Below are 26,403 nucleotides of genomic sequence, written 5' to 3' on the forward strand. Positions count from 1 at the left end.
ACAAATTACTTAAATTACTTAGGCTATGATACTTTTTAAATTTTGACCATATAATTAAAAGATTTTGTCAAATTTAGACCATAAAAAATAAGCGTGATAGTTTTTAACCTCGATTTAAAATTGTTATTTCATCCTCTAATTTTAAAATAAAATAGTGTGAAATTATTCATAGGTTCGTTCACTTCCATTAAAAAAAAATTACACAAAAATAAAAAATTTATAAATTTTAATTAAAAATTTTACTATAATATTTTTTTTTTCTCTAAAACTTTATTAATTTATACCGTGCATATTTTATATAATTCTTGAATGCATATGAAATTATTTTAAAAGGTATTTAGAGTGAAAATTTGTTAAATAGTTAAAATTGTAATATTTGTTAAAGTTTAAAATTAAATTTGCAAGGTTGATATAAATTTAATGTTTAATTTAATAAAATAAAAAATTTAAGATTAAAATGGATAGAGATTGCAGGTCTGGATGTGAAAATTGATTTTTTTTTTTTTTTTTTTTTTTTTTTTTCAGAAGTTTCATTGGAATAAATCGACGCTCAAGTACGGCTGCACAAGGAACTATTTATTTAAGACACAAATACCCGCCTCTTCCAAGTTCATTTTGGCGCCAGTTCTCTGTCTCTCTATTCTCTCTCTACGCCGCCGCTCTCTCAGCGATATCGATTTCCATGGAGGATTAAGCGACTTTAACATTGATTTGTTCCTCAACTTGCGGATGGAAACATTGGAGCTTCGTCCTCCTCAATTCTCAGAGGTAAACATTCACATTTCTCCTTTTAAATTCAATGATGCTTCGATTTTACCGATAATATTCTCGTACGTTTAGTTTACTTTCATTGCCACTTTGTATGTTTTCTGGAACACCAAAGAAATAGTAGATGAACTACGAGTTAGCTGTGATTGATTTTTAATTACACTGCCTACAGAAAATTAAGGTTAAATTTCGATCGCGGATGCCGGAAGACGTTTTCAGTGTCGTATTCGTTAATATTGTTTTGACCGATGAATGAATTGAATCGCGTTCGTTTGAGAACAAATCGAGGCAATACTTTAGGATTGTCTGCGGTATCTCAGATTTTTCACAATTCGACTTGCGTGAATGTTCATGCGAATTCAATCATCGGTGCTCTTTTTATTTGATATTTCGATTAATACATTACTACGAAAACGGAATCATGATTCCGCCTCCATTATTCCGTACTTGTACGTTTGTTTTTCTTTGTTGCCAGTTATTATAAATTGTTAATACCTGAAACCTTCAGTGATTTCTGCTCAGTTCTTGTATGTTTAGCCTCATGAAGGTTTAATTAAATTTCATCGTATTAAACTAGTGGAATAGAACAATGTATGGAGCTCGTCAGAATTAGGCATGTTGGGCAAGCGGTCCACGAGAACTGATTTTTCTTTTATCTAATATCTATACAATGTACTGCCTAAGAATTTATATCGAATTTATTCTTTGAAATGTTTTGCATGATTTTGAAATTCATTGTCTGATCAGCTCCGTTTCTGATAGAAATATCTGCAGTATTTTAAGCCATACTTTTATGGTATGGTCTTGAATCAGATAGATTCAATTTTTAAGTCAGTCTTGTACGTGGCTTTGTGGCCCCCTTAATAGGCATACTAGCTCTATTTGATTGTTCGAATATATACTAATTACAGGATTTAGCGTGGCTTCCTTGCTGGCTTCAGCACAATCAAGCAACACCATCCAGTGAGCAAGAAATAGAATGTAATTACGAGTCAGCAATCAAGGTTGACATCCATCTCTGGTATTTACATTTACCATGGCCTTCTTTGATACACAATCCTTGTTTAAGACTAAGGATTTTTTTTCCAGCTTCTCCAATTGAACGAGTAAGCATTCGCTCCAGTAGTGGCTGAGTGCCCTGAAATGGAAAAGAATTTGGAAAATATATTAACATATTGTAGAGATGTGTTTGGTTTTATTTCATAATCAAATACTAACTGTTAACTATACATCTGTCCTAAAAGTCAAATATTCAAATCTCTACCGAGCATTGTTGAACTACAAAAAAAGCTTAAGTGCTTACAACCTCTATGGTCTAGTTTAGTAGATCTTTTTAATTTTGATGTGATACATTCCAGTTGTTTATGTTTTCTGCTGGTGTTATCAGAACCTTATTTTGTAGATTGACAGTATAGTTCTGATGGTTCCAAATTTCGTATCATATAAAGAACGTGATTTGCTTGGGTTGATGTGGGAATTCAGTATCGGTTCAAAAGAGAATTGGTATCTGAATATAGCACTGCATGATGTTACTCTATTTCAGGGTTAGCAGGCGTACTAGCAGCACTTCCTGGAGGGATTACATGGTTCTAAAATGTTTTGATGCCTCTCTTCATATTTACTGCAGGAATTTGGGCACGGTATCAACAATAATCTGGAAGATGCAAATCTCTATCCAAGAGATGGTGGATGCAACGATTTTCATTTATTTCTATCAGGACAGGACAGCATACCAGAAAGTGTAGCTATATCATCTAATAATGTAAGTTTGTGGTTCATTTTACTGATATGGGGTTCTTTTATGTGAATTTCAAAAGTATTCTTTGAAGCTAGATGGTTGAACAAGCGAAAGATAGCAGTAAGCAAAAATTCTTCGGCAAAAGTAAACAGTCTGGCAGGCTGGTAGAATGACGTGGATATAAATAAAGAATAAGTATACTTTTAAACTGGGCCTTAATGGAAAAAGAATTAGTTTTAGATTTGCTGTTTATCACTAACTTCGAGGAATGTATGTATTTAGTGAGAAAATCAACTACTATGCATGAGAATCTTATGGATGTACAGACATGGTATAAATAGTCAACTGATTCCTGTTTTTGATTTGAAACATAACAGTTTCATGCATATTTAAGATTTTGGATTAAAATATTAACTAAAGAACTCAAAACTAATAAATGTTCCTTTTATATATTATCTATCACTACAGTGAGGACTCCGTAGATTCATATCTGCACATTTATACAACTGTTTTACTTTTTCTAAATAAATACACAAGTAATATGATGCCATGTCTTTCTCATTGGTTTTTTTCACAACAAAAGCAGGCACTTCATTTTCATTTGCATCTTTCATCATATGGTGGTTCGGAATGTACTCCAACTCAAGATTTGGATGGATCTCACGAGTTGCTTGAATGTAATAAAGTTCAGTCGACCAATATGTTTGAAGCATCACTTGATCCCAGGGTAAATATTTCGTTCCGAAAGGGCATTAACGCTGGTGATTCAAATTTGTCACCTCATTCTAGCAACAGAGATATTGTGGACAATGTTGTCTGTAAATCTGTGACCAATACTGAAGATAATGTGAACCGATGGAGAGAAAAATCGGATGTTGGGTGCCTAAAAAATGCTGAAGTTAGCAATGCAATCGAGCTCTCTGTTGTGGCATCTGAAGCATTGGTTATACATGATTTGTTAAAGGCTGAGCTAGACTCTGAAGCAGTATCAGTTGAGTCTGTCCTTGAAGTTTCCATCAGGGTCAAACAAGCTCGCATTGAGTTGCTGGAAAGTGCCTATGAAAGCTTAAATGAGGAAGTGGACTTGAGCGATTCTCTTTCAGATTTGGATGACTTATTAATGAGAGATGCGTTTGATGATGTAGGATTCCCTTGCAGTATTCTGAGCAGTGATCGGTGTGAAACAATATGTTCTGATGTTCAAGATACTCCTGTCAATGAAAATCAATTCACACATGGCAGTCAATGTAATTCTATAGATATGCCAAGTCAACCAAACATTTCGGGGAATGGATTATCCCTGCAGCAGTCGGAAGAGAATCTTGTTGTGCCAAGACCTGAGGGCTTGCTTTTGGAACATCTGAGTTGTAACATTCATAATCAACTTTCCGATCATGATGAGTTGGGTTCGGCTAGTCTGAACTATTGTAAATATGGCTCAATGTTGCAACAATCAGCTCAGAATGAATCAGACGAGTTTGTGGTGAACCAGGTAAAAGTCCAAAGGACATCTCCGTCTTGAGATTTTCCCAATGCTACTATCCAAAATATTTTGAATGAGACATATCAAAGACCATCCACTTAAAGAAGAAGTGTAATAGGTTTTCTCCAGTATCTGTCAATTGTCAGATAAATCTAGTAAATGTTGGACATTAGCATTACAAATAGCATGGAATACTATTTAAGCTGTTAATAACAACGGTATGATACCATGACTGCAGAAAACTGTCTCGACTGCAGTTAATACAAATTTGTGTATGAACCATGCCGAGGAAAGCTCCAACCTACATGAGTGCAATACAGTGTCAGCAAGTGAGTCACTTTGATCTGTATTTTTGTTGTATGAGAAAATTCAGGCCTTAAGTATTAAATAGTTTTCTTCCCATTTCCAGAAAATGATGAACAAGCTGCTTTCTTAACTCCCGACAGATTTAAGAGTCGTTGGCTGGGTGGTTGGTCAGGTAAGGTGTGTGCTCCACTCTTATTTACAATCCACCTTGCCGTTTCGTACATTAGGGTTTAGATTATTATGTTGAAATCTGGAGTTTGATACTGTTAAACAGAGAATAACTCAGTGCTTAAGATCAACAAGCTTTGTTTGGTGGATTTTTTATTATTCATTTCCAAGTGTTATAGCAAAATTGATTCAATTGCAATTGAAAGAACACAGCGAGGATATTTTATAAAATAATACTAAAAACCATGTGATATTTTGATTTATTGAGTTTACTAGGATTTATTTTAGAAATTTTGGTCCAGGTTCATTATGTGAAAATGGTTACTCAGAGTTGGCGATTCGGAATTTTTTTTCTATCCATGTACTTATTTGTTTAAGACATAAAGCTTAATCTTCTCACCAATAATATAACGAAGGTGTTGGTAACTTTTTATGTACTTTTGTTACTATAAATCCCTTCAACGTGGAGGGTTGCATTTAGCATTTCTCATTGATGGAACTCCCTCGCCCCAAAACTTGTTCTTTTTCACTTCTACCTTATTGAGGTCAAGTTCATTTCCACTTGCGAGTCACTATTATGGTTCTCCTTCCCCTTTCATTTCCTTTTTGTTAGTTTAATCAATTTTTTTCTCGTCTAATTGTTACTCTGATTGTGCCTTTCCTCTTCCATTTCCCTTTTGTAAGGAAGAAGACGCTTCTGAGCAATTGAGACAAAATGTTGATGGAAAAACCATTCCTTCGATGTTTGTTAATGAAACAAGCTTTCTTTCTGAATCTGCTGATATAGCTCCAGACGAGAACTCTTGTGTGCAAAGATGTGAATCTAAGTTCCTAGTTGCTTCACAGTCAAGTGTACTTTTTGGTCATTTAGATGAAAATGGTGTCGAAGGTTTGCTTGTAGCTGAAGATGTCGTGAAATGTAGCCTATCCTTGGTCGATCCTCTTTGTTCTTTTGTTCCATGCAGCATTTCTGTGGACGCTGATTGTACTGGACAGAATCTGAATGACGGAAAAGATTCTACAAAAGAATGCTTAGGCACCTTTGTGGATGTTGGAGGTTCTAGGCCCTCGATTCGAAGGCAGCTAACTTCACTAAAAACTTACAGCACAATTTTGCCCACTCATGGTAATTTGGAAGGGGGACTGGACAACGATTATTCACATAATCTACAAGGCAATATGAGGCTGTTATCATCAGATTCACGTCTGGATTATACAATAATTTCCTGCAAAAGAAATTCTATGGAGACTTCACCCTCCCAGCCTGCTAAATCTAGAAATATGGAAATTGTGGAGGAGAGCCAAACTGATACCGACCACAATTTGGTTGAGGAAATAGCAGAACTGAAAAGCATAAGTGATGAAGTTGCAGGTGATGGGAGTGAGTTCCTTGTTCAGTCAGTGAAGAAAAGGAAAACTCGTGACATCTTAAGTCAGAGTCTGCAGGTATCTAAATCCATAATGAAGAAATCCCATCTCAAGAAAGATCATCTGCAGAGTTCAGGAACTGAAACTATATCAGATCCCCAAAAGGTCGAAAACACAATGAAGATGCAATATGAAAGTAAGAATCCCCTTGAGCCATATATGTTGATGCAGAAGAGAGTCCGTTTCTTAGAAGCTAATGATCAGCCTCAAGAAAACTCGAACCTTCAAAAAGTACATCCTTCAAAAAATTGTAAGGGTTGGAATATTGTTGGTGTTACTTACATGATTTACTATGTTTTTTCTTTTTTAATAAATTTCCCTTTCGGTTGGAATGCAGATTCTACTCTCAGAACTGGTAAAAGGTGGAAGCTTTCTAATCAATGTGTAGTATCTAGTCATCGTGATGGTAAAGGTCATCTCAAGAGTCCCTACTGTAGGAGTGGGAAGAAATTAATATTTCAAGGCATACAGTTCCTGGTAACAGGATTTTCTAGTCGTAAAGAAAAGGATATTGATGCATTATTATGGAATAACGGAGGTATAGTTCTTCCCGACATTCCTTGTCCAAGTTCAAGGAGGAAAAAGATATCAAAATCAAACTGTAAGGGGCCTCCTGTTATTCTCTCTTCAAAGAAGGTTGGCTCCCAAACTTTTGTTGACGTATTTTTCCCTCCTACTTTCCTAAATCGTGTGGTTATGTGGTTTGATATTTCTACTTTGATAAGGTTTTGAAGAAAAATTCTGCTTCCCTTGAAAAAAATAAAAGGCTTTGCATTTTCTTTTTCTTTTGATCTAACTTTGCTTTCTTAAATTCATGGCTACATAACATCTGTCTTAGATTTTCCTTTGATGCTCTACAAAAAATCCAAGATTAATGGAAACTCTCCAGTAAAAGTCACCACCACTTGTTGCTTTATCGGTAATGAAAGAATAGGCTGCCTTGATTTCTCCTTTGCGTTCCTATATAGTATAAATCACACGGTCTGAGTAGAGGCATTTTTCTTGCAATTGTACTTTATCTGAATCACCTTTAACTCCATAGTTTCCAAATAAAAAATTTCAAGGGAAAATCTGTTTTCTATCAAATTCTAAAACTTAAGACTTAGCCAACCAGTCTATAGGCCTGAAGGTGAGGTCGTGTCGTTCGTTTTGGGATATTTTTGTTGACCCTTCTTTTTTTTCGTTCATGCTTTCCATAAAAAAATGTCTGGATTTATTTTCGTTCCTCTACGTAGACTTTATTGATCTGATTAATTTTACTTGTTTGTTTCAGCTCCAAACAACAAAATTCTTATACGGGTGTGCGGTGAATGCCCTTATAGTCAATGTCAGTTGGGTTACAGATTCCATTGCAGCTGGTTCCATGTTACCACCGTGGAAGTAAGTTATTCTTATACTTGCGTTTCACTTGATTTTTTAGAAGAAAAGAGTATTATATTTTCTACTATCTTATGAATCAAATACAAGTTCTCATATAAGAAAAGACCATCTACAATTATTTAAAAAAAGAAAAAGAAAAAGAGGACTGCACATGTAAATAATAACACATACTATACATAAATAAGAGCCACATAGTAGTCTTATAACTTAGTAGAGTCCAAAAATAAATCCATGTTTAGATTAGAGATAATGAGCGGAGGCATTTTTAAAACAACACTAGATAACAAACTAGGTTACATACTAGTTAGTCATCAAACTCGTTGCCCCCTTCTTTCTACCAACTGTAATTTCTAGAAACTTTTTCCCTGTTGCTCTGCCAATGTGCTCAGAACACCATTGCTTTTCTTCCCCATCTAGCTTATGTATATCTGAATATGGGCCTATCAGAGTGCAAATGGTAAAATGTCATTTGGATATTTAACGACACCTAGATCTTACCATGATAAAGTGTTCATATCTTTTAAAATGGACTAGTGCAAGGAATTTTTTTCAATTTCATTTTTGCTACCATTTTCTTTCCATAGGCGTTGTCTGTATGTGGCTTGACATATAAGCATGGGAAACATTTTACTCCAATTCTAAATTGTTTATATTTACATAGCTGTTCTAGGTTGAACTTTTGTACTTCTATATTTCTTTTTCTGAGGCTGATTTGATTTTTTTTCCCCTGTTAAGGTACATGATTATATCAAATCAAGCTGATTGTACTCAAATTGGAAGATCAGTTAGACATGGTAGTCGAAGATATATATTTGAGAATGTGGGAGTCATGCTTCATGGGAAACAAGGTTTCTGCACCAAATTGACGAAAGTATTAATGGTAAGGCTTGCTCCTTTTACCGATTCTTGAAGCTAAATTCATCGTTGACTTATCTTTCTCGCCATCTATTTATTTACCATGATCAACCGTACTGGTTATGCATGACTTTCTGACATGACATTACAAAATTTCCTTCATTCTTGGAACTTTTTTCTCAAAATTATCAGAGGTACTCTTTAATCTTACCTTCAAGTTTGCTGCTATAATATGGAAATTTGAATTTCAAGACTAATTGTGACCCTTGTGAGTTTCTTTAGACAATTTTATTGGTATTTGAAACTTAAAAGAGAGATTTGTTATCCTTGATGCTTACAAAAAGACCTTTGCAATTTACATAAGGGACGTATGACTATAGGAAGCAAAAAGTATTAGACAATTTACACCCTGAATGACGTGGTAACCAACTTTTTGAAGAGTATAATATAAGTTTGTGTCTTATTCGTGAATACTCTTTATTTTCTTTCATCCCATCAATTCAAAGGAAAGTCATAATGAGGTTTGTCCATAACAAAGAGTTTACATTCTTGAAAGGGTTCAAGAATGGTATGTTAAGGTCATGTCCAATAACTCCTTTACATTCTTAGGAAAAGTGAGATGTCGTAGGAAGATATTGAATATCTTGTCATTTTCACAAACCGAAACGATCGAAGGACTGAAAGTTGATATTGTGTCATTTTATTGCTGAAACATCGAATGATCATTCAACGTATCATCTGATAATGTACTTTCTACTCCTTGGAGCTGACCAATTTCGGTCTTTTCGATTTCTTTTGTTCACTCAGCATGGAGGTGGACAGGTATTCAAGACCTTACAATGGTTACTAAAGAGTCTAAATAGGGAGAAGATTTCAGTCGGAGTCATCGTAGTTGAAGACGAGTACAAGGCATCTCGTCACTTGAAGCAATGTGCCTCGGAACAAGGGATACCCTTGATGGTAACTAATTGCTTGCCCTTCCTAATCGTATTGGTTGAATTATTAGAAGATAAAGCAATCCACTATTCGGATAACTAAAATCATACAAAATTATGCTACATGGGTTGTTTCAAAATCGCATTTTAAAAAATATCCAAGTTTTTTAGAATTTTCAGTTTTAGATTTGCTGGTCTGTTTCATGCATCTTCTTACAATTTTACCCCTCCATGCAATAAGTTTATCTCTCCACAATTATCAAGCTCATTTATTTTAATTTATTAAGTTATAGTAATACTTAATATGAATTCAATACTCATCACCATTTTTCTCAGATTAGCACGAGCAATTTCATTTCCTTATTATTTTCTTGTCGTTTGTTCTCTACTCTTTTCTTCAATTTTTATCATGTCTCATTTCCCTAACGTCCAATTTTTGGCATTTCTTTATGAATTTTCTAGTTTTCGGTCTCCGTTTTCCTGCAACCTTATATTCATTTTACTGTCTTCAATTTTCTGTCACTCACCATCTACATTTTTTTAGGTATTTTCAGTCATTTTCCTTATGGTGATTAGTTTTAGAAGGAAAGAAACAAGGCAATTATGGATTCTTTTTTAAAAGATAAAGGAACCAAACAATTTCCTTTATTCCACTTTTTAAAGCGTAACTAGATGGATGAAAATAAGCCTATCTATGTTGTTTAATCCTAAATCATATTCTTTTGCTCTCTGCCTTGTTACAGTCTACAAAATGGGTCATAAAGAGCTTACACTTGGGAGAGCTCCTTCCTTTGACGGACAACAATCGGCCGTCTTCTGTACAATCTACGAAAACGGCAAATATTCCAGCTTTCAGAGAAACTAGCGTGGAATTATAAGTTGCTGCTTCAGACTTATTTATGAGGTAAATCTTTAATACAAGCCTAAGCATTAGTTCTAGGAGTGTGTGTGTGTGATTATTTTGTTCTTCTGTTCATTGTTAGTCACTTTAGAGATCTACCAACATTAAATAGTACTATTATACATCTAAAATTCGATTGCTTTTTATTTTTCTACCCAAATATTTTATTGAAGCGCATTTGTGTTTTCTGGTTGTTGAACTCAAATATTCATTTACTATTTGCAGGATAGATTGGACTTTGGGCTGTACATTTTTTTTATTGAGTTGGATGGCTAAAGGTAATTCCTGTAAATTTTCGTACTTACGCCTCAAACTAATAGAGAAATATATAAATGAGAATTTTGACCAAACATTTAAGCTTGTTTTTTTTTTTTGTTTGCTTTCAAGTATTCAACCCTGAAAAAATATCTAACCAACCCAAATCTAAGGAGGATTGGAACACTGCTGTTTGGAGAAACACAAGTATCTTGAAAACCCTCAAAAAGACTCGTGGTTTCCGAATTTTTTAAAAGTACTAATGCCAAAATGTAATCTAATAGCTCACTTACAAATTTGTAATTAGAAAAATTAATTGTCCTATAAGAGATTAATAAAAGAAAACTCACAAAAGACCTCAAAAAGTTTTAATTTTGTATTCCGTATATTCACATATTTTTTTTTAAATATCAAAATTTAGAGATTAAATTTGTATTTTTTAAAAATATCAAAATTTAGAGATTAAATTTGAGTTTAAATACATTTTATTTTAAAACTTAAAATTAAAATTTTAGCAAGTTAATTTTTATTGAAATTAATTAAATAATAAAAATAAATTTCATGCAAGCAAAAATAAATAAATAAATAAATATATATATATATATATATATATGTATATATATATGTATATATGTATATATATATGTATGTTTCCAAGATATATATATGTTTCCAAGATTTATAGTAGAAAGAAAAATTACAGACTAAAATTGACTACATATATCAAAATAATATTTTAATCTTAATAATAATATTATTTTAAAAGTTTAAATATACACCGGTTAAATTTGTAATTTAATATTTTATTTATTATATTTTCTAGTACATCAGGATTGAATTAAAATCTAATGTGAGATTGCTTCTATTGCGAGATAAAAAGCTTAGATTGGCAAATGAAATCATGGATGAATTCGTGTTCATCCTTCTTAAAAAATTAAATCGTGCAAAGGTTTGATACATGTTTTGTTTAGAAACTACTTCTAAGTACTCTTCTTTTGAAAAAAATAAAATAAAGACTACAAAGATGCAGAATTTCGTTTAATGGTATTTTTTTATCAACCATACAAAACTACCCCTTTTTTAAAATAAGAAATTTTAAAAAATAGAATAGAATATGGCTAATGAAAAAGATATATTCTGTCAAGCAGAAAGTGAGATTCTACTACAAAAACTACCCCTTTTTAATGAATTTTTAAAAAATAAATAAACGAAATGATTAAAAAAACACATTTACCTACATGCATTAGAAAATTATTTCAAACATACTTTTAAACATTAGAAACAAACTCTTATCTATTCTTACCTCTATATTGTTCCTCCCGTCAGGCTAATAAATTCTTGCGAATTTTGTTCCATTCTGGATGGTAGATGATCAGCATAACCAAAATTCTACGAATCAAACGTTCAAATATAAGTTTATAGCACAATGAAATTCAAATGAAGACTAAGAATCTTTTATTTTCAATTGCATGACGAACCCTCTAAAATAAACATGATCTCACCCGATGATATGAGATTCCCTTTGTCATTGTTCTTTCTGTCTAAAATATGTGCTTTAGATGCGCAGAAATGCATTTGCCTCCTGGTGACATTTTGTTGTGCATGTGCGAACCTGAGTCAGATGATAAATTTTAGCAGCAAGTTGTCATAAAGAGACAGGGAGTTAGCGAGCAAAGTAAAAGTTGTTGCAGTGGAGGAGAGAAACCTAAAGGCCTCATTTTATCCTGTGTGATGCAATCTCCAGAATAGCGTGCATAAAGCTGTCTGCAATTTGGATGACTGGGCCAAAATTTTCGTCTTTGTACAGTCTTGACTAGTTTGAATCAAGGCTTTGATTCGGGTCATGCTTCTACTAGTTTTAAGCGAGGAACGTCACTCATAGATTGAAGTTCCTACATATAGAAGTAATCACGGTGAATTTGTTAAATATTCAAAAACTATTAAATAAGGTAAATGATAGAAATATAAAGGTAAATGATAGAAATATAAAATACTAAGGGTATATTAGTCAATAGCTAATGAGCTAATTAGGTGAGAATTTTGTTTGTAATTAAATGGTTATACAAGGAGGGTCTTCAAGAGTAAGATAATATAATTCCCAGTTCAATTCTCTAGTTTCCATCATGATACGTTCCAAATCGAACTTAAAGCAGGATTTGATACTGTAAGAACTCAAAGTGTTATGAGACCACAGAAGGATCTGCTATGACAGCTCGAACAAATAAGTCACATTGGTGAGCCACAACGAACCCGAAAAACAATGTGTGTTATGTTCAAAACTAAACCCATCAACAAGAATTTCACTGTGTGTTCTTGCAGCAAATAACCAAGAAATACCGAGAGAAACATTGGAAGCTTTATGTAAACCCTCAAATTCTGGAAAGAACCATAGGAATTGGTCAAATAAAGGTGGAACGAAGTGAGATTTCATCTGACTCATTCCAATTAAGAGCCCTCTGATGAACTTCAGTTCAATAAAGAATAAATGGGGAAGTTAAAAATCCTTGCCTGGAACATTTGTTAAGCCGGCTACTAATCAAGGTGTGATTTATTCTCTGGCCTAAGGTAAAACTAGTCAACCTTCCACTTATTGATTTTTTTAAGAGGAACTTCGGTATAGACTATGGAGACACGACCGAATGAGTAAAATACTTAGTAGTCACTGCCCAAATAACGAAGATGTTTCTATTGCAGATAGAACACAGGTTTCAGTGGCAGGAAAAGGAACAATTAAGATCAGTCATGCTCTTTAGTGATAAGGTTTGAGATGATGGAAGATGCATCTTCCTAATGTTTGCACGTTTCTTTACCTGAAGTAGTAATGAGTATTTCTACTCCGTGTCACAGTTAAGTTCTGTCAACGTGGCAAAAAATGGCAGAATACCTACTTTCTCTATATATATATATGCATTTATTATCAACAGAAAATCAAACTCGAATGATGAAACCTACCTAAGACCTAAAACAAATTGACAAGAAAATACCTATGTAAAGCATGACTTTGAGATGCAGACAAAAAAGAAAATGGAAGGAAAAAAAAAAAGAAGAAAACTACCCACATGGATTAAGAGCTTGCACGCATATATGAACAAATTCCCGTTGTTAGCTTGTGGTTGTAATATCCCAACAAGCCACAAAGTCTGCGGACCTGTGCCAATAAGTGGGGAGCCTCATATGGAAGTATACACAATATTATCATTTTTTAAATAAAGGAAGTATTCACAAATAGGTCGTCATCTCTACCTGCCATCTTTAGACTCTGCAGCCTATGCCTGGAATAGTCTCAAACCCATTTTGAAACTATTTTACAATGATTTTCTTCAAAATTACAAGAACGAAACAATGTTGAGCATTATCACCAAAGAATGAGTATACTTAGTACTTGAAACGCTCCTACTTCATTCATCGTAACAAGAATTTAGAGGTATGCAACGACAGAAGGGAAGGCATGAATACAAACAAGACAAAGAACCTGAACTTTAAAAGGTTCATTTGAGATCATTAAGCGTTCGAAAATCAGCGTGCGCACCATAAGCAATCGAACAATTGCGTTCCATTTCTCCTACTCGCAGTCCTGGGAAATAGACAGCTATCTAACCATGCAGCTCTTACACTAAGGAGACTTGAAAATAGTAATTTGAAAGATATCAAACCTCCATTCCTAGCTCTCCCTTCTGTTGGTTGTCTAGTTAACATGACTCGCAGACCATTACCTCTAGCATGCATTTTGTCCAAGACCAATGTATCATGAAATTATGCAAGCTTTTTTTAAAAGGTAACAGTAATTCACAACAGGGTAGAAAACAGGAATCAATAGAAGAGGGACAGAAGCTTACCCTGTGTTTTAACTTTTGGTAGTAAATTGGTCCCATAAATATATACGCTTGTAATGGGCAACCTGTTGTACCTAGACAATTAAAGAACATATCAGCTTCTAACAGGAAAAGCGCCAAATTTTGGGTTCAGAGAATAATAGTATGGGAAATGTCCTTTCCGCATTTCAACTATTTAGCATGCAGAGTGTGTATTGCCAAAAATAGGTTTGCTTTGCCCATATCTTTGGCTCTAGAGGTCATGTATTCTTGAGAAAATTAAGCGCACATTCCAAAAGTGTTTTTGTTTAAGTATGTGTGAAATATAGCTATAACTTTGTACAGGTTTTCCCTGTGTATAAAAGGTGTGTTAACATTTACAAACAGGAACCAAATGACCATTTCTTTAAAGTACATAGACCAAATGGATATTTTGAAAGCACAACAATCATATTGAACAAAAACGGAAAGTATAAAGACCAAAATGGACTGAAAATAGGATTAAACCTTCAAATTTTCATAATGTTTGACAAGGGATACAGAATCTGTCCCAATATATCCATATTCTTTATCTTGTAGTTATCTATCTTTAGTTAATCCTAAAAAGTTTATCTAGAGATTAGATTTGTATCTAATCTTTCAAGTATTTGAATTTGCAGCGGTTCGTGTGAGAAAGGTTGAAGTCAATCCATATCATTCAGCTGATCTGGATGAAGTGTTCTCTATGTTTCGAAATATACATTTCAACTTTTGACGTCACATGACTTTTACTTGTGCATGACGTTCGACATATACATTTTGACCTCCTCCCTTTGTGAATGACTTTCTTCGATGTACTCTATATCAACTAGTATGCATAAATACAAAGGAATTTCAGCAGAAAAATAACAAAGATTTAAATTCCTTGTATGATCTACCATTCAATCAATATGATTAAACTATAATAAACAAGATTGACTGCAGCAGAGTACAATATCAACTTAGGTCAATTAACACGATGAAAAATGTAGATTCAATTGAAATTTTGAAACAATAGAACAGTCAGGGATCATAAATATTTTGGAAATCAATGTAGAGGCTCGACTAAATGGAAAAAATCACAAAGGAACCATACGTCAGGTCGGACAAGCAGCATGTATGAGGCTTGAAAGTTTCACTGACAGCATTCACGGTCACATAAGGCTCACCGATTCTTACATCTGGAAACCTGCAAAAATCGGGAAGAACTACTCAATTTGAACCACTGAAATCCATTCCACAATGCCAGGGGTCTAGACAAAAAAAAAACTCGATTGTAAACCACAGGGATATTAAAATAAACATACGTAAAGATGAACAGAGGAGTAAACAAAGATATTTACAACTTAATGACTCAATTCTCTGAAGGAGGACAGTTATATACGATGAATAAATGTTTACCTAGGATAAAATACTCGGATCAGTGCTGGAGTCAATGAGGTAATTGGCCTTGACAATCTTTTTTATCTCAATATTCGCGAAGTAGTTAAAGGAATCCAAGTGCCGCTTAACCAGACCTCTTACCTGCAACCAGATCGTTCATCAATAATCATAGGCTGTAACAAACGCATTGTACAGAAATACTGTTGTAGTGCATCTGCATATTAAACTGAGAATCGTAACAAACAAAAGCAGTGTGATGATTTACACCTTCAAAAATTCAGGAAGAAGTTGAAACTTATCGACGGCTGTCTTGATAGGAAGGCCAAAGAATTGCTTATCGTTAACGGAATCGATTGGATTAGGATCGTCGACTTGCTTCCCGTTCCTACAAATTTTTTTGATGTTAACAAGTAACTGATCAGTAACTAACAATGGCAGAAAACTGCAATTCAGCTTCGATACAGCCAAAAGAGACGAAGATAATGAGAGAATGCGGATGGCTTAACATCGAAGCGTCTCCCGATGGCTTCACAACCATGGCTTCTGAGATCGAGACTCGAAGGAACAAGAAAACCGACTTGTTTCGGAGAGAGCGAAAACATTCCCCAAGCCTTTTGCTAGGCGAAAATAAGAACTTCGGCGCCCATCCGTTTTTATATCTGTTTTAATTTGCCTGAAAACTTTTTTTTTTTCTATTTTTATTTTATTTTTTACACGCGCGCTTTTTATTTTATTCTATCTTACGCTTGAACTTTATAAGATAATTTTCTCTGAATATCTCTGTTGTCTCAAACTTTTAAATATTTTTTAATAATTTAATTTTCAAATATTATATTTTTAGTTCTCAGGTGGCCGAACACATTGTTTGTAGTTTTTCCCCTTATTTAGTTGGCTCTAATAATCTTTGGACAACGACTTTAATTATAATTATTATTTTAGTTCAAAAATTCAAATTTTTATGTTTGAGAATGCGAGCAAATAGCCGCCCATGGTAGCCAACCTCTGTCGAACGAAAACTGGTTAGGAGCAAAACTATTTTTGGTTGCTAGCTATCGATCGTACATGGCGAAATCGTTGAATTTGAACGTTACTCACAATAATGTTGAAAAAATATCAACCATGACTCAGTATTTCGTGAGCGTGCTTCAAATAGCCCAACTAAGGTTTTTAAATTAGGGTTTCAATTTTAATCTCGTACATAACGTATTATAGGCTCTCTTTCATCAAGATTCAAATCACAACAATACTTCCTAAGGGATAATCAAGATAATGGAAAGAGCAGCTTTTTGGAGACTGCCCGAGAACACGAGCGAATAGTCATTGATGGTACTCTGACGTTTGTCGAACAAAAACTGGTTGGGAGCAAAACTATTTTTGGGTGCTGGCTATCGATCATATGCATCGAAATCGCCCAATTTAAACGTTTTTCTCAACAATGTAGAAGAAATATTGACTATGACTCAATTTTTCGTATGCGCACTTCAAAAAGCCTAACTATGATACATTATTTACTCATGTTAACCACACAACTTCTATAATATTTACTTGTTATTGAAATAAATAAATTCTATTGCCTAAAGTAATAACAAATAAAAAAAGTATTTATGCAAGATTTTTGGTATATATAGTTTTCAAAATTTAATAAAATATTTATATATGTATCTGTACTTATATTTATTTTTCTAGCTCAAAAAAGATGGGTAAAGGTCGTTTAAAGTTTCTGTTTACACAGTCAACCGATTCACACCCCATCTATCCTCCACTAAGTCAACTGCAGCAAGAAAAAAAAAGGGGTGGCAGTACAGCACATCTGCAAACATCATGCTTTCATTTGTAGTGTAATCGCCAAGAACCAATATTCATAACAGATGAATACAGAAGTAAAACCTCTAGAGAAACTCACATGAATTTGGTTCAACTAGCCGGAGAGGAAGGCTCAGTCGTTTGGGATTCAACTTGAACCCCTGTTACTACTTCAGGAGCAGCAATGTCTGATTGAATTTGAACCTCGGTTACTACTTCAGGAGCGACACCGTCGACTTGAGAGGAGGATTCGGGTTCGGATTCGGACTCGGTTCGTACCGGTGGTTGGAGAATTGCTGGTGTAGTGAACTTGTTGATGTAGTAACTGAGTGAGGGTCCGGTGTATTCAACAATTTTTACTTCGGGTGGTTTCTTACCTACTTGAAGCAGTATAGATGAAGCTGCAGCAACTGCAATGAGTGCAAGTCCACCAGCAATGGCCAGTGTGTTCTCAGCCCCTTCTGAGGAAGACCCTGCAGTCCCCGAGCTTATAGCACTTTCTGCTACATAAACTACTGGCTGCAAGTACACGCAATTTAAGGAGCCTGGGTGATTTAATAACATCCAAGGGAGGAACAAATAAAGAAAAAATGAAAGAACAGAGGTATAATTTAAGCCTTTCACCTTCTTCAACAAAAACATTTCATTTTGAAACCAAGTTTCAAAAACAAAAGCGAGTTTTAAATTTTCATAAATATGTTTGATTTTTTTGAAAACATGTTAGAGTAGGTAATAAAATAAAACATCTATGGTAGAATTTAGAAATAGTGTCTATAAGCTTAATTTAAGAAACGAAATGATTATGAAACACGTCCAAGAAAAGAATAGATAAGAAACAAATCAATCACTGGATGCAGTTCAGCACAACATTAAAACCGACCAGATAAAATGCAACTATCTTGTTATCTCAAATACTCAATGATAAAAAACAATGTCGGTTAGGAACCACGACCCTCCAATTATATTGTCCAATTTTAACATAAGCTCTCGTGGCTTTGCTTTTGGTTTCTCCAAAAGACCTCGTACCAATGGAGATAGTGTTCCTTACGTATAAATTTATGATCTTCCTCTTAATTAATCAACGTGACTATTTCTCTTAATAATTCTCAACGATGTCTTCACTTGTGGAAAGCTATCAGTTCATGAAACAAACATGTAGAACTACAAAAATTTGGCTGCTAAAACTTTCAGAAACAGAATCATACAATTTAACTAGACCAAATGAACGCCTACCCCGATCCCTATATTCAAATTTTACTACAGATAAGCATATAATCCAGAAATAAAACTTTGATCCTCATTGGAAAATTCATACTTACTTCGACGGAATATATGTTTGTTTGTCCTGCAGTGTCCTTCTCCACATAGCCTGTCCACCCCTTTTTCTTTGGTGGGTATGTGCCAACCACTTTAGTTTTCTCCCCTGCTAGCCATTCCATACTAACTTTCCCCACCTGCATTACCAATTACAATAGACATCGCAATGTTAGAGTTTTATATCGTTTACAAATTAGAACAGCATAAATCATCTGAAAATTCCTTGTGTGCCTATCAATGCTCAAAAGGTAAGCCGTAAATCAAATATCTTGTTAAGTCACAATTATAATCGTAAATCTAGTGTATTCCAATTTGAGTCTCAAAATTTTACGTCAAACTTCGTTTTGCCTTCTAAACAATGGTTTTCTGAGCGATTGAATTTCAAATTATAAAAATTCAACCATTTCATCAATCAAATTGTTAAACAAATAGCATTTAGTTTAATGAAATTGTCTTGGTAATCAACAAGTCAACAATGAACAGATTAGAAGATTAGCTCAAGGAAAAGCACTTGTCGAACAATTAGCTACACCTACAACATTTAATTACATATTCTAATCAATTATAACAAGATTAAGATGAAATTCAATCGGTCCGAAAGGAATTGCGAATTATTCAACAACGAGAAAGCGGACGAACCTCCTTATCTGGAGCACATTCGTCGACATTGCAGTCGGAATCTTCAGACGAAGCTCTGACCGTGAAAATTAGATTGGAAGCACTCTGATTGAAGAGCTTCTGAGACTTTCTAGTGGCTCGTTGGCTCAGAAACGAGCATGAATTAGCGGCAATCAGCGCCTGTGAAGCACAAGCCATAATTCCTCCAAAGCGCTTGTCGATGCCTCAGAAAACTCGAAATGTCTTTACAGATTCAAACTGCTTTGGAATTCAGAGAAAGGAGCAGAGAGTTCGTGAACTTTCTTCCTCTCGCTGTGTCCTTTATTAGCTGATGTCCTCCGGGTTTAAGAGAAACAAGATATTTTTACATTGGATGGCCGTTTTGTGGTGTGGGAATTGAGTGGGATTAGGAATGGCTACGTGTTCGTATCCTGTTGGTCCGTTTTCACAATGGATTTTCTGGGTTTAAATGAATTTTATTATTATTTTTCTTAGTTAAGAAAAACGAACCATAAATTCATTTATGTGTGGACTAAATATTCCATCACATGACATTATAAATCTAAAGAAAAAAAAAGGTTAATTTATAAATCTTCAAAAAAACCCCAATAAATTTACTAATATTTGAAAAGGCACATATTTAAAAAAAAAAAAAACCAAAATAAATTTACTAATATTTGAAAAGGCACATGTTTAAAAGCAATTATAATTATATAAAAAAAATTAATATAATTTAAGTTTAACCATGTACATTGAACTTGACCTATGATTTCGTGCATATTCAGATGTGATAATACGATAGTATAAATCTTAAAAAAGAACTCGACGAAATTACAGATAAATAAATAAAAACTCAAAAAGTAAAATTAAATAATACTTCACCTATTATTCAAATTATGAAAAATAGAAGAGGATTATTTGTTCTTAAAAATATAGCAAAAGAAAAGGATAAAACATTAAAAACAGCAATTTTTAGTACAACAAAGAAATAAAATACAAAAAATAGAACATTAAAAATATATTACAAATTAATATTATTGGATTTATTAACATCATCTCGTTCAGTTTTTTGGTTACAGAAACAAAATTATTTATTCACTTAATATTACACACAACACAACCATGTGGAGCGACCGTTCACCATGGGAGGACTCAATTACAAAAGCTTTTCAGAGAAAGGTCAAAATTCTAATCATTGAACCTTCAAAACCATAAACAAACTTTCCTACTGATTTTCACATGGAAACCAAAACTCACCACCAACTAATCACGAGTCGTTTTCTCTTTACCGAGAAGATCATGTTTCCTAGTCCAATATCGTTCAAACCTCTGCCTCGCATATTCGATGTAATCAAAGTCGATGTCGTTCACATGCTCCTGAAAATGACGAGTGAATCGATGATAAGGACGTTGTTCAGGAGTCAAGTTAGAGAATAACACAAATAATACATGGTTTTTCAGAAAAAAAAGAGGCTAATAACTACAGTGACTGCATAGATTCAGTATCCGAGGTGCGAAATTACCGATATTATTCCCCAGAGGCCCCAAACAAGATGGCTAGCAAGAGTATACTTCTCGACATCTTGGACTAGTTGCATTACCTCAGCATCACTGGGCTGACGACCTGCAATACGTGTAACATAATGTGAGGTCCCAAATCTAGAAGTAGCTCAACACCTCCAATTCAAATGCATCTTTCATTTTTCAGAAAATCTATTTCAATCACTGCAAATTTCGTAGTCCCTAAATGGTAGACACCAGAAATTTAAGACAGGGAAAGGCAGCAAGCAAAAAAGGGCAGAAGGAAATTAACGAAGTACAAAAAACAAAATTCTTACTTAAGCGCATCTGACAGCCATTAACAGATGCAATAAGGGGTCAAAGACTCAAATCCAAATAGGTAATAAAACAATATAGTAAGATCTAACTTCTAAGACCAATATGAACACAACTGGTAGTAATTGGCCTGTACTTCTTCTGCTGAGATTGGAGGTTTAAATCTCTATACCCCACATTTGTTGTACTAAAAAAAATATCCAACTCCTAAGGAAACAAAACCGAGCACAACTTATATTGTGTTTATACGACCAAGAAGTGAACATGGCTGTTGATTACTTTGTTCCTTGCCAACAGTTCATAATTCATATTCTATAGTAGGTATTATAAAATTACCTGAAGCACTCAGATATTTTTGCAGGAATCTTTTACGCTCCTCCAAACCTGTTGGGCAAAAAGAAGTCAATATTGATACATACAAATGCATAAAATCATACCGATAGATTTACACAAAACAAACCGGGATACTTGGTGTGGACCAAAACATGTGGAGTGTCCGTATGATAATCCGCGGTCATTTCACAGAAGTGATTCGCAATGTCAAAGGCTATGGCATTATAATTTGCATATTCATAATCCTGTGAAAGAGAAGAATGAAAATCAAATGAGTAACGTGACTCAAATCTACATTCTCTTGCCTAAATGGCTAAGCTTGCAGATGGTTTCCAGATAAAAGAGAACAATAATAATAACCATGAATGAATAATCCTAAAGTAGCAATAGTTCAAGCAACGGCAACATGTTTTTGTCTTCATGACTTACTAGCTTCAGATTACAAATCTTGAATACAGATTTGTTCTTCCAAAGTGAGGTGTGGCATCTCGTAATAACAAAAGAAAACAGACGAGGGATAGGGAATCATCCTCTTATATATACCTTTTTTTTTTTCTCATTAATGAATTTTTCAATAGACGAATGATAATGAGTGTGAGATCTCACATCGGTTGAAGAGAAGAACGAACCATTTCTTATAAGGGTGTGGAAACCTCTCCCTAGCAGACATGTTTTAAAATCGTAAGGCTAATGGCGATACATAATGGGCTAAAACGGACTAATTAAACAAAAAAAAAAAACATAGACATGCATTTCCCCTATTCCAAGAAAAATAAATTCTGAGCAAGGAGAAAAGTAAATTACGATTATAGTTATTGATTTAGTCTCCTCGTCTAGCATTATGTTTCCGTACTGTACATCATTGTGGCAAAAACCTATGGTTTGATGATCATCAAAGAGGTCCTTTTCCAATGCAGAAATCTCTTCTTCCATAGAATCCAAGCGAAAGGCTTTGGCTTCTTCAGGTGGAGAAATTTTTTTGGCAGCAGTTAGCCAATTTCTGATGTTGCAAAAAGGAAAGTATGTAAGAACTATAAGAACTGTAACAAGCAAGGGAGATAACTAAAAGATATTTGCCCATAAAGCGCCATACCGCAATCTATTCCACAAGCACACGTTCTTCGGACCAGGAATATCAAGATTATGGAACTCCTTCATTTTAATGGCTATAAGAGAAGATATTTCTGAATCACGTAGATCCACTGCTGATAATGTCTGACAGTCACATACCAACAAGAGTAAAGGAACACAATAAGAAGAAAAACGAGTATTCTTAAATTAATATCGACGTGCCAGCATCATTACTAAGAAAATAAAATCTGCATACCCTTGCACGGATGAACTCTTCAATTCGACCAGTCGAAAATCGCCCAAGAAGGCGAGGTCCCTGCCCCTGCTTCGATATAAATTCAAATGTCCTTATCTCATCTTCTCGGTTAAGAAACACATCCACACCTTCACCGTAAATCCTAACTAAAACCTTTCTAGAGACATCCTCTTTCTTAGTCGGCCACTTAATTTGAAAGACCTCATTGGTCATGGCTCCCTTCAAAGGGATCATTTGCAATGCACTTGAATCAATTTCGTCTCCCCATTTGGTAGCCAATGACTGCAAAATCTCCCTTGCTTCTCTAGGTAGACGATCATATTTCTTATTCGTTGCATTTTCCACTGTGACCATACTTAAACCAATTGCTACAGAAAATCGATATCACGACAAACTTCTTCAAGGTGAAATTATCCAATCTGAAAAGTTTAGAAACCAATAGTTGAAATCAATTCCTTAAAGAACCATTCTATTCAACACATCCTGACCGTCGTGCACAAAGAAATTCAATTTAAAAGAACTATAAAATTTAAAACTCTGTAGGAGAAAGAAAAAAAACAACTGCAAATGGTCAACATCAGAGTTGCTTATGCCCTTAACACAACACATAGCATGATAGAGAAATGCTGGAAATTATGATTATGCCTTCTTTCATAAGAAAGAAATATCCATTGGTACACTGAAATATACCGACAATTTTTCAAAGGCAGAATAGAATGACAGGAAAATCCTCTCTAATTTACACACATGGAAGACAGCCACATTACAGAATCTGTATGATACAATAAACAAAAAGTAATCGTAAAAATGCAGCAAATCAACGAAGAATCTTCCAAATTATAAAAATCTTTATGATACAGGAAACGTAATAGATTCCCCCAATGCCTTATTATCTCACAAATCAAATGAAACAGGAAATCTTCTTTTAAAAAATTATCAGGCAAGCTGCACTAACATGCCTTCGATTTCAGATCCCTCCAAAACTCAATAAGAAAAAAAAAAATCATAAAACTCGAAAATCATTTCACCGCAAGAAGTGCCGAAACATATACGAGATCGAACTAGCCCATACAAACCAAAACTCTTCCTATATAATTGTCATCATTGCAAGCAATATATGATCAGGGCAAAGAATCAAAAACAGCGCCAGTCATTGCCAAACCTTTTTAATGAAATCAACGGATACGGAATCAGAACAAGTTGAAGAACGAGGAAAATTCCCGAAAAGTTTGAAGCAACTCCCAAGGTTTCGATTCTGCAGAACACCACCACCGAGAATCTCACACAATGGAAGCTTATTATATGATGTGCGCTCGCTGAAGCGGCAAAAAAATGAAGAAGTACGCAAAATTTTGTTCAGTTCAAACAGGGAGAACAGAAATTGCCGCAAAATTTAGATTCCGCTGATATTATATAAAACAAACAAACAAACGTTCCCACCCTGCATTGGAACTTATTATTTTTTTAAAATTATTTAATGTAATAATTCCACGTCGGAGAAGGAAGTTCAGCCGTTGGATTTTGAGATCGTGAGATCTTACGGACATAAATGTTGTAACAAATCATAAAAGTGATGAACCAATTATTGGCTTTCTTTTTTCGTCTTCTTGAACGACGACGAATATTTCTTGGCTGAAGTAGCTGTCTCGTGCACAGTTTGCAATGAGCTGGCGACACGTGGCCCATGACGTGTCACATTCTTCACGCGCTATCTTGTTTTTAGCCGACAGTGGTATGAGTAATATTTAAGAATTGTCTTCTGAAGATAGAAGAGAAGGCCACGTTATATTAAAAAAAATATATCACGTTACTAAAAAATCATATAAATTGATTTTTCAAAATCTAATACAACCTACATGTAATATTTTAAAAAATAATATTTATTTAGTATTTTAAATTTTAAAATTATAAATTTAATTTATAAACTTTCAATTTTTTTTTTAATTTATAAATTTATTATAATCTTAAAGTTTAGACATAAATTTATTTATTAAATAATAAATTTTAAGACTCTATTAAAACACAAATTAAAAAAAAATAAAAATAGTTATCTATTAAATATAAAATTAAAAATTTATTAACCTATTAAATATAAAATTTAAATATCTATCTTTAAAATAAAAATATAATTTTAGCATTGAACCATGTCAAGATTAAGTAATTTTCTCGTATAAAAAGGAAGAAAAATTGTGTTGGTGTACATTTTGAAAGGTGATACTAATGGTTTCAACCATATATTAATGATAATAGTATTTAATTTTTTTTAAAGCGAAATAAAATTTTTAATTTTTTTAAATAGTTTAAATATATTAATTACAAATTTAAATTTTATCATTTTCATCCCAATTTAATAATAAAGGTAGTTTTAATTTAAAAAAAAATTATAAATACTTTGAAATGGTTGAACGTTTATATATATTTTAAAGATGAAAATATCAAATTTGTAGATATTTTTATTAAATTAACGGGTATAATTTAGCATTTTTACATTAACAAACCTCTTTCTTTTTTCTTGTGCTAAAACGCTTTATTTAATTTGGTCATCTAGCACACTATAAATACTTTGAAGGTGAGTTTGTTTATTTCGTGGGGACTTTATTTTGCATTTGGTTAAAAAATCGAGCATGTTTGGTGTTCGAGAACACTATTAAGAATTACGATCCTCCACAATGGTATGATATTGTCCACTTTAAACCTACGTTTTTATAGTTTTGCTTTTGGTTTCCCAAAAATCTTTATAATAATAAAGATAGTGTTTCTTACTTATAAATTCATGATTGATGTTTTTAATAATCATCAACCATCCTCCTTGAGCAAAGTGCACCATACCTCTAAGGATGGACAAAGGTTGGAACCATATCCACGAGTAAAATAGTTAATTATTTTATTTATTAAGCCAAATTATTAAAATAATTTAACTAGTAATATTTTAATTCAAATTTTATTTATGTACCTTAAATTTGAGGGTGTAGAATTTATTTTGCAATCATTTTAATAACTATCCTCACATAATTCTAATAAAATTATACAAACTTTTATAGATAAATATTTAACGCAACATAAATTTCAAAAATCAAATCTGGTATAGTGTTGTATATGATAGAGTAAATTATATTAAAAATAAAAAAATATTTATAAAATTTACACCCAATATAATAATTTGTCAATAGCATTAAATTTTAATTCATTTATAAGTATGTTATAAATAATATGCATTAAATTTATGGTATTAATAATTATTCTAAAAAAAATATTTATGCATTAATTTCTCATATTGTTTAGCCATCAATATTAATAATTATTCTCAAATAAAAAAGTTTAATAAAATTGTACAAAAATTTAATTATAAATAATTACTCGGGTCATCAAATTAAATATATATATATACATATATATGTTATAGCTCAACAAATACCATGTATGAAAAAAAAAAAATTCAACCAATGTAAATCTTTGTAACATGGTCTAATTGCAGATGATATAGTCTATTAGAGATGATATGTTCAATTTCTTCAAATTCAGTCTATTCATTGTTTTTATTAATTCTAGACGAATGTATATTCAACAAATAAAATTAAATAAATAATAAACTTTTAATGGTCCTATAAATAAAATTCGACAAGAAACTATAATTAAATCACAATTGAAATTATTTTAATTGTCTTCTTAAATTGATCGAGATAAATTTGGTAATTTAACGTGTGTAAAAAAAAAAAAAAAAAAAAAAAAAAAAAAAAAA

The 26,403-nt window shown here is 33.2% G+C and overlaps 4 protein-coding genes across 19 annotated transcripts; 1 reads left to right on the plus strand and 3 right to left on the minus strand.

The window, feature by feature from the left end:
* The first annotated feature begins 602 nt into the window (after positions 1–602).
* LOC111458821 lies at positions 603–10,306 on the plus strand. 2 transcript variants are annotated; one of them, XM_023101643.1, is made up of 13 exons: positions 603–768; positions 1,680–1,772; positions 2,396–2,530; positions 3,090–3,998; positions 4,228–4,318; positions 4,399–4,472; positions 5,148–6,141; positions 6,229–6,527; positions 7,165–7,271; positions 8,007–8,151; positions 8,934–9,086; positions 9,805–9,965; positions 10,188–10,306. In XM_023101643.1, the coding sequence occupies exons 1-12, from the start codon at positions 730–732 to the stop codon at positions 9,937–9,939; spliced, it is 3,174 nt and encodes a 1,057-aa protein (XP_022957411.1). In that variant the 5' UTR covers positions 603–729; the 3' UTR covers positions 9,940–9,965; positions 10,188–10,306. The 2 variants fall into 2 exon arrangements, with proteins under 2 accessions (XP_022957411.1, XP_022957412.1); XM_023101644.1 differs by having other exon boundaries at positions 3,093–3,998.
* Positions 1,780–16,057, minus strand: LOC111458822 (DNA-directed RNA polymerase III subunit 2-like). 15 transcript variants are annotated; one of them, XR_002713179.1, is made up of 14 exons: positions 15,698–16,048; positions 15,449–15,571; positions 15,144–15,236; positions 14,054–14,124; positions 13,871–13,979; positions 13,690–13,791; positions 13,461–13,535; positions 13,277–13,365; positions 11,923–12,109; positions 11,720–11,829; positions 11,521–11,606; positions 9,833–9,886; positions 7,573–7,711; positions 5,868–5,954 (listed from the first exon to the last, which is right to left on the minus strand). XR_002713179.1 is itself a non-coding variant. In XM_023101645.1 (9 exons), the coding sequence occupies exons 1-6, from the start codon at positions 15,966–15,968 to the stop codon at positions 13,933–13,935; spliced, it is 456 nt and encodes a 151-aa protein (XP_022957413.1). In that variant the 5' UTR covers positions 15,969–16,057; the 3' UTR covers positions 11,756–11,829; positions 11,923–12,109; positions 13,690–13,791; positions 13,871–13,932. The 15 variants fall into 15 exon arrangements, 2 of the variants coding, with proteins under 2 accessions (XP_022957413.1, XP_022957414.1); XR_002713177.1 differs by lacking the exons at positions 5,868–5,954; positions 13,461–13,535 and adding an exon at positions 1,780–1,906 and having other exon boundaries at positions 15,698–16,047; XR_002713176.1 differs by lacking the exons at positions 5,868–5,954; positions 13,461–13,535 and adding an exon at positions 3,992–4,290 and having other exon boundaries at positions 15,698–16,047.
* Positions 16,058–17,224: 1,167 nt separating this feature from the next.
* Positions 17,225–19,508, minus strand: LOC111458132 (protein MAINTENANCE OF PSII UNDER HIGH LIGHT 1). Its single transcript, XM_023100606.1, has 3 exons — positions 19,190–19,508; positions 18,553–18,687; positions 17,225–17,752 (listed from the first exon to the last, which is right to left on the minus strand). The coding sequence occupies exons 1-3, from the start codon at positions 19,364–19,366 to the stop codon at positions 17,345–17,347; spliced, it is 720 nt and encodes a 239-aa protein (XP_022956374.1). The 5' UTR covers positions 19,367–19,508; the 3' UTR covers positions 17,225–17,344.
* A 677-nt stretch (positions 19,509–20,185) lies between these two features.
* LOC111458868 (probable choline kinase 2) lies at positions 20,186–24,064 on the minus strand. The gene is made up of 8 exons (XM_023101716.1): positions 23,827–24,064; positions 22,665–23,083; positions 22,431–22,552; positions 22,142–22,337; positions 21,465–21,582; positions 21,341–21,388; positions 20,692–20,792; positions 20,186–20,545 (listed from the first exon to the last, which is right to left on the minus strand). The coding sequence occupies exons 2-8, from the start codon at positions 23,016–23,018 to the stop codon at positions 20,432–20,434; spliced, it is 1,053 nt and encodes a 350-aa protein (XP_022957484.1). The 5' UTR covers positions 23,019–23,083; positions 23,827–24,064; the 3' UTR covers positions 20,186–20,431.
* Between the last annotated feature and the right edge of the window lie 2,339 nt (positions 24,065–26,403).

Source organism: Cucurbita moschata, unplaced genomic scaffold (genome assembly GCF_002738365.1).
Source record: "Cucurbita moschata cultivar Rifu unplaced genomic scaffold, Cmos_1.0 Cmo_Scf00021, whole genome shotgun sequence".
Lineage (NCBI taxonomy): Eukaryota > Viridiplantae > Streptophyta > Magnoliopsida > Cucurbitales > Cucurbitaceae > Cucurbita > Cucurbita moschata.

Bases quoted from the DNA above. Each gene is read 5' to 3' on its own strand.
- LOC111458821 (XM_023101643.1), top strand. From the start codon at position 730: ATGGAAACATTGGAGCTTCGTCCTCCTCAATTCTCAGAG. The intron at 4,473-5,147 runs GTGTGTGCTCCA...CCCTTTTGTAAG, and splicing joins TGGGTGGTTGGTCAGGTAAG to GAAGAAGACGCTTCTGAGCA. The intron at 6,142-6,228 runs GTAAGGGTTGGA...GTTGGAATGCAG, and splicing joins AGTACATCCTTCAAAAAATT to ATTCTACTCTCAGAACTGGT.
- LOC111458822 (XM_023101645.1), bottom strand. From the start codon at position 15,968: ATGGTTGTGAAGCCATCGGGAGACGCTTCGAT. The intron at 15,572-15,697 runs GTGTAAATCATC...ATCTGGTTGCAG, and splicing joins TTCTTCCTGAATTTTTGAAG to GTAAGAGGTCTGGTTAAGCG. The intron at 14,125-15,143 runs GTATGGTTCCTT...TTAATTGTCTAG, and splicing joins TGCTGCTTGTCCGACCTGAC to GTACAACAGGTTGCCCATTA.
- LOC111458132 (XM_023100606.1), bottom strand. From the start codon at position 19,366: ATGGCTTGTGCTTCACAGGCGCTGATTGCCGCTAATTCATGCTCGTTT. The intron at 18,688-19,189 runs GTTCGTCCGCTT...TTGGTAATGCAG, and splicing joins AATGTGCTCCAGATAAGGAG to GTGGGGAAAGTTAGTATGGA. The intron at 17,753-18,552 runs GTAAGTATGAAT...GTGTACTTGCAG, and splicing joins CAAACATATATTCCGTCGAA to CCAGTAGTTTATGTAGCAGA.
- LOC111458868 (XM_023101716.1), bottom strand. From the start codon at position 23,018: ATGGTCACAGTGGAAAATGCAACGAATAAGAAATATGATCGTCTACCT. The intron at 21,389-21,464 runs GTTTGTTTTGTG...TTTGCCCAACAG, and splicing joins GGTCCACACCAAGTATCCCG to GTTTGGAGGAGCGTAAAAGA. The intron at 20,793-21,340 runs GTAATTTTATAA...CACGTATTGCAG, and splicing joins AAAATATCTGAGTGCTTCAG to GTCGTCAGCCCAGTGATGCT.